Consider the following 7397-nt stretch of genomic DNA (forward strand, 5'->3'; position numbering starts at 1 on the left):
TTCTCACATGTACTTAAAGGTGCCTTATTCAATCTTGGTCGTTTAAAAAAAAAAATTAATAAAATTAACACATTTAATTGTGCAACTGGCTAAGAACACATGATCCCGATCACATAATGATCTCTCGTGAGTATGACATTGTTTAATATTCGTCGTTTAAAAAAATAAAAAAATAAAATTGATACATTTATGATTAAATAAAATTAACACATTTAATTACATAATTGGGCAAAGAACACATGATCCGAACCACATAGTAATTTCTCCTAAGTATGGCCAAAAGTGTCTTATTCAATCTTTGTGGATTAAGGCCATTACTCGAGTTTTATTTTAGGTATTTGTCTCGAATTTTTTTAATACTAATTATAGATATGCTTAACCCAAATTTTTTTTTATAGATATTAAAAAGAAAAAGAAAAAGATAGAACGGTAAATAAAAGAGATTTGAAGGACTGTAACTGTACAGCTATTAAAAGGAGCAGTGAAGGGGCAGAAAGGCAACAAGGGGCATTAGATGCACGTAGATGGTACAGGGACAAAGAGGGAACTCAGAAACTCATTTAATTTGGTCAGAATAAAGATGTCCTCTGGTTGTAACTACCCCACTCTCGTTTTCTAATCAGACGGTCAACAACTCTCTCTCCACATCGGAACGGCTTAGAATAGACCGCACGCTGTCTTCTCTCTTCAATCAGGTCATCACTCCATTAATTCTCAATACCATCCTTATTTCATATAATAATTAATATGTACACATATATATATGACGTCGACGCCTCAGTAATAAACTCTCTCCCTCTCTCTCCTTTTTCTTCTACAATTCTGTTATTTTCTCTCACACTTTCTCTCTCTACAATCATAAATTAAAATTTTCATTTCTGTTGGGATTGTGAACTTGAAGATCGGATCAAGCGCTCTCGCACTCGAAGACTAGACCCTCAGAGTCATCTCTCTCCCACGATTAGGAAGGTTCGAATCTCAAGCCATTTTCCAACACTTTGAAGCATGGAGACGACGACCACGATATCGTCTTCTCACCGTTTTCACTACTGTTTTTGTTGTTTTTCGCAGATGACATGAGGAGTTTTAGAGAGAGATAGAGAGAGAGAGAATATAGAGAGAGAGATTAATCGTACCCTGCGATCCGAAAAGCTTTTTTGAGACAATAATCTGAGGTGAGATTTTGATGATTTCTTTGTTTTTTTTGTGTTTTTGGTGTTTTAAAAAAATTCGAAATCTCACAGGAGTTTGGTTAGATAAGGAAAGATCTTGACGTTTCGGTTCTATGCGAGGAGAAGATTTGAGAGTGATTTGATTTTTCTTTTTATCCTTTTTGGAAATCAAATTTGAGAATAAACGGATCTACAAAGATCGGTAAACGAAGCCGTTTCTTAAATTTCAAGACAAACTTCTAGAGAGAGAAAATCAGAGGTTCGTCTTCCAGGCTTCAAAGAGATGAGAACATCCGCTTGACGACGCGTAAGTTCAGTACATTTCTGATAATCATTCAGTTAAGTTTTCCGATTACAGTCGCTACTATTCTCTCACACATCCAATATCTCCAAGTCGTTTTTATTTGTTCATATTCTAATTTTATGTTCTATTTTCCAGATCATTCCCTTCTGTATACAAATTACAGCTTTAATTATTTCCTCTCTTTCTTCACTGTTTGATTGTGTGTATCGTTTTGACTTACCATGTTGGTTTCGATATCCGAAGCTTTTAATGGCAACCTGCTATTCAAAATTCAATAAATGAAACTTCGCTGAATCCCATATACGCATATATATATATTAATAATATCTTAGTTTATATAGTTCCTTCCTATTATATATCAAACGAATCTCTCTCGCCATACTGTTTTGACTTTTTAAGAATTTGATCTGGAGAATTGAATGTGTTATAGATGCAATGTAACACTAATTTCATTTTGTTAATATACTAACAACAGAGTTAGAAAAAAAGATAGAACATGTCCTCATCGAACTCTCCATGTGCGGCGTGCAAGTTTCTTCGCCGGAAATGCACGCAGGAGTGTGTGTTTGCGCCATATTTTCCACCGGACCAGCCTCAGAAGTTCGCAAACGTTCACAAAGTGTTCGGCGCAAGCAACGTCGCAAAGCTTCTGAACGAACTCAATACCGCGCAGCGAGAAGACGCAGTGAATTCACTTGCATACGAAGCCGAGGCTCGTCTTCGCGATCCCGTGTACGGTTGTGTGGGTCTAATCTCCATCCTCCAACACAGACTCAAAGAAGTTCAGCTAGATCTATATAATGCGAAGAAAGAATTGGCTAATTACATTGGTCCATCTGCAATGTTACCGATCCTTCAACACCCTGGATTTATGCCGCAACACCCAAATAACCAGTCTGCATCGCTACATGGTAACATGTCCCCGCTGATGGGACTGCAGGCGGCGGGGATGGGACTTCAGGCCGGGAGCTCTCATGGTGCTCAATTGGTAATCCGTGAACCTCAGCATCAGCATCAACATCAACAGCACCATCATCACCATCCACAAATGCTTGAGGCACAGCAATTGGCCACTGTTGTCACGGCGAGAGAGCAGGAGATGTTGAGGAGTTATGAACAACAACAGCATCAGCATCATCAGCAGCAACAGCAACAGCAACAGCAACATGAACAGCTTGTGAGGTTTAATAGTGGATTTGATCCGACCGGACCGATGAGCGGTGGTGGTGGGTTCAACCAGATGACCGCGGCTGCTATGTCGCCGTCCTTGGCTTTGGGTTCATATGACAACGCTTATCAGATTCAACAACAGCCACAAGATCACAGTCATCACCACCAGCTTCAGCTACAGCCACAGCTTTTGCTTCCACAACAACCACAGCAACCACCGGTACCACAGCAACAGCAGAGGTCCGGAAGCGAGGAGGGGAGGAGCGTTGATCCTTCGTGTTAATGTCTTTTCAAACACTGGTGCCCTCTTTGCTTTATTTTTCCAACAAAATTTCATTCCAGGTATGTGTCTCTCTCTCTCACTCTTTTACTTCTCTTTTTTTGTCGGCTCTCCTTTTCTCTTTCGTATATTATTTGTGTTCGTGTATATGAGGGTTTTTGCGTTCTGATTGATGGGTGCTCTTGCGTTTTTTTTGTGTAAGTTTGGCCTTTTGACCTTTTCACATGAATGAATGGGTGATGATATTCATCCAGTGTGGGCGGTGGAAAGCCAAAATTACTCCTTATTGAGCAGTGCAAGGGTTAAAAGATTTTGTCCTATTCCATTGATATTCATAACTCATTCCTAATTTAATAAAGTTTTAATCCCAATTATTCATAATCAATTTATTATTGTGAGTTATATAAATTATTTTTGAATATTTGATTTCATTAAAAAGGTATATTTGGTATAAATGATAGAGCTCTAAAATTCTTTTCACACTACCTTATATATATACATATATATATATATTTTTAATTACAATTGTGGATTCTGAGAGATTTTTTTTTGTTAGTGAGTGTAAATAGAGTTTGATTGACTATCTTTTTGAGAATAGTGAAAGAAAGTTAATATAAACCCTTTAATATTTTATTTGATTGACCATGTTTTAGAAGAGTTAAAAAAGAAAAAGAAGCTAATTTTATTTAATATTGTTTGTTTTTTTGTATTATTTCCCTTTGGTGATTTAGTTGAAATTTAGGTCTGTTTTTTTTTTTGTTGTATTAATAACAAAATAAATTATCTGTTTTGGGGATGCTGAATTCAGCACTTTTGTTGTTTTGGTTAAAATGGCGGCAAGATTTAATAAATTATTATTTTGTTGGCAAGAGTTAAAATGGCGGCAAGAAAAATAAAATATAATAAATGGGTGACTAAATATGTAGACATTGTTTATTGATTTTGTTGTACTGAATAAAATTTTGGTTTCCAAAAACCATTAGACAAAGTGGCAGTGAAGGATATAGTAGTAATTAGCCACTGTAATTATTACTTATAGCAATACAATTTGTTTGATTTTTTTGAAAAAAGAAGAAGAAAAAGAACGATTTTGTGACAACAATAGTATCCCATATGGAGAAGTACAAGATAATTTGTTGTTCAGGCTATGATGAAAATAGTATCCAATTTGGAATTTTTATTTACTTTGTAAATGACAATATTGTCCAACACAAGCTTTATTAGAGTTAGGTGGCGTTTGAACGTCCAATGCATGTCCTTTAGGGTGACGAAAGCTCAATTTGACCTTTATTTTTCCCTCTCAACTTATTAAAGAATTTTTGAAAGGTTTAGTTTGAAATTTCAATTTGCCCAATGTATAATATGAAGAGAAAAAAAAATAATAATAAAAAAATAAAATAAAATAAAATAATCACTGATAAGGTAATGCCTAAAATGTACACTGTGAGTACTTGAAATGTAAGTGTCGTATTTTCTATAGTTATATACTTGTATTGAAAGAGGATAATTAATGTTATATCCATTTTAGCATGGACATCAAATTCTATATTTTATTATTTGTAATATTTTGAAATTGAAATGTATTAAATATTATTTGCGGTGACCAACAGATGTCCTAACATATTTTGTTTGGCTATTTGATGATACAGCTCATTTCTGCCTATACAAGCATACAGAGAGTGAGAGAGAGAGAGAGAGAGAGAGAGAGAGAGAGAGAGATGTTGACGCCTGAGAGAGAGTTAAAATTGGCAAAGTAACCATAGTCCTTTTTTTGGGGGGTTCTGATGTGAAGAAGACTATTTCTTGGGAGGTACATTTTGAAATTGTAGGAGGAGCTACATCAATTTCAACTATTGTGTTCTCTGTTTTAGCTTTTACATTGGCGAATCTTACTTGTTGATGCCGCATTGGAAATTTTTTTATACCATCCTTCTTTACTAATCCTTTCAAGTGGGATACAAAAATAAACTTTCCATATATCTTTTCTTGGATTCATTAACATTCTCCAATTTTTCTTCTCTTCTATTGCTTTTATTTATTTATTATTATTGGAAGTTGGCCGGCATGTGTAAAGAGAAGAGAGGAATGGTATGAATAGGTGCGGATGTACTGTGGGTTCAGTGGGAGTATCCGCTTCCATTTAAATTTTTTGTTTTTGCATTTTACACTCTTAAATTTATATTTTTTTGTATTTATACTAGTAAAATTTTTAAAATTACCCCCCAACTCAAGAATTTCTAGATCCGTCTTGGTGATGAATGTTCTTATTTTCTTCAACGTTACGTTGATTTTCTTCAACGTTGCACTGAGAGTATTGAATCGATAACTTAAAATTGATTTTTTTAAAAAAATTAGCTCAATCTTTGAACAGTGGAGGGTATAATAGTAACTTCAATGAAAGCTGATTTACATAATTAATTTGAATTTGTGGTAGTACATTTGATAAAACTTAATTGTACTTTGTCACTGTTGGCAGCCACCGCCTGAAGCCGACAGTAGCATGAGCCTGTAAAATGTAAATTTTGTAACCTGTGTTTTTTTAGAAGAAAAATCTATTGATTAACAGATTAAATTCTATAAAAATAAAAAATAAAAAGTAAAAAGCACAGTATTTTTTTGTTGGGACAAATTTGCATCTTATGTTGGTCAACTGATTGTATGCGTAATAGTGTATATAATTAGTCTTAGTGGTATATTTACAAGTGACAGCCCAGTTCTGAAGCCCATTGTAAAAGGAAAAAGACAAAAAAATAAAAGGCGTTGATTAATCCGTGTGAATACGGCCAGACCTCAGATATCTATTACTGTTGACTATGATTTTCTTAAATCTCTAGAGTCAAGACGAGAGATCCACCTTTTAGTTTATATAATTTTTTTAATATATATATATATATATATACACATATTATATTCCCGTAAAAGCAGATATGTATAGGCTTTGGAATTATTATACGGAATCACAGTCAGGCTCATAGATTTTGTGGAACTGGCATGAATGACCATGTGCATTTAATCGTGTAATGTATTTGATATAATTAAAAACGATTATTATACTTGGTACTTTGATCCTCTTAAAGTGCCTTCAATGGAAACTAAAATCTTAAAAAAATTGTACTGCTAATAGATTGACTTCTAGGGCTACGCGATCCTATGCAAATTGAAGGATCCTAAAAGCTTTCGTAGACTTTTTATTATTGTTAAAATAATGATACTTACATTGATTTATTTTACTGAATTATTATATTGAATATTTTTGATTAATTATTTATACATAATATATGTAAGTAGAGGGTCCTATTTTTTTATTTATGTCATTTGTTATAATAAATTATCAGACCTATTTATTTTAATCGGTTACATAAATAAACAAGTGGGACCCTCCACTTACATGTACTATGTATAAATAATCAATCCGAAACATTCGGTGTAACAAATCAGTTGAAATTTCATAATACATTTAATTTAAATGATCAATTTAATCACCGTAATATTGAAATTTCACTAATTAAAGTAAGAGCAAAGTACATAAAATCTCTCTCAATTTGTAGTTTTTTTTAATAAAATTTTTTTGTCTATTTTTTTTTTTTTTACTAAAGAACCCTCCTCAACTTGTAGCTTTTTTTAAAAAATTCTCTTTATCTAATTTTTTATCAAAGAATCCCCCTTAACTATTTGAACGGGTAAAATAGTTGATATTTGGACAAAAATACCCCTTTATTTAAATCTTAATTCTCTCGAATTTCAAAAATTCATATATCACAAATCGTACATTTTAAAATTATAAATAATATATGCATGGAAAGTTTATAAAATAAGGATTTCAAAAATATAAGATTTCTACAGTAAACCTTAATAATCAGAGAGAGATAGGCAATTTAAAAATCTACTCCAACAATCTTATGCAAATTATTTAAAAATAAAATACTCGAGATATTTGTAAGAAAATTTTCAAATTTATTCATTTACATATGGAGCCGAATCCGAATGTATAAAAAATTTAACCCTAATGGAATTCGATTTCATGAGATATCATATTTTGCGTCAAAGTATTTTCATTCTTTTATAGACTCACCATTTTTTTTTAAAAAAAAAAAAAAAATTGAATATTCGGTCTCTATTAGGGCTATTTTTTTTTTTTTATATTGTTATGCTCCATATGAAAATGAATAATTCTAAAAAATTTCTTGCAACTAACCAGAGTATTTTATAAAAAATAAAATAAAATAAGATTGTTGCAGTAGATTTTTAGATTTTCTATTTTTCTTAGGTTATAAAGTTTTGTTAAACAAATCTTATATTTCAATCAATGTAAGATTGAAATTAGATAAGGAGGATTTATTGAAAAATGATTACAAGTCGAAGGAGTTCTTTTAATCAATGTAAGATTGAAATTAGACTAGGAGGATTTCAATCTTACATTGATCAATATAATCAATGTGAGATTGAAAATTCACTAATTAAAGTAATGAAA

General features: G+C 32.4%; 1 protein-coding gene across 1 annotated transcript; it reads left to right on the forward strand.

Annotated features, from left to right (window-relative positions):
* Positions 1 to 794: 794 nt before the first annotated feature.
* LOC132286237 (LOB domain-containing protein 36-like) lies at positions 795 to 5203 on the forward strand. Its single transcript, XM_059788508.1, has 5 exons — positions 795 to 969; positions 1072 to 1175; positions 1245 to 1479; positions 1952 to 2988; positions 4576 to 5203. Exon 4 carries the CDS (start codon positions 1973 to 1975, stop codon positions 2927 to 2929), a length of 957 nt encoding a protein of 318 aa, XP_059644491.1. The 5' UTR covers positions 795 to 969; positions 1072 to 1175; positions 1245 to 1479; positions 1952 to 1972; the 3' UTR covers positions 2930 to 2988; positions 4576 to 5203.
* The last annotated feature ends 2194 nt before the right edge of the window (positions 5204 to 7397 follow it).

This window comes from Cornus florida, unplaced genomic scaffold (assembly GCF_030987335.1).
Source record: "Cornus florida cultivar Cherokee Brave unplaced genomic scaffold, ASM3098733v1 CherokeeBrave_3.0.0_Hap2_Chr11, whole genome shotgun sequence".
Lineage (NCBI taxonomy): Eukaryota > Viridiplantae > Streptophyta > Magnoliopsida > Cornales > Cornaceae > Cornus > Cornus florida.

Bases quoted from the DNA above. Each gene is read 5' to 3' on its own strand.
- LOC132286237 (XM_059788508.1), top strand. From the start codon at position 1,973: ATGTCCTCATCGAACTCTCCATGTGCGGCGTGCAAGTTTCTTCGCCGG.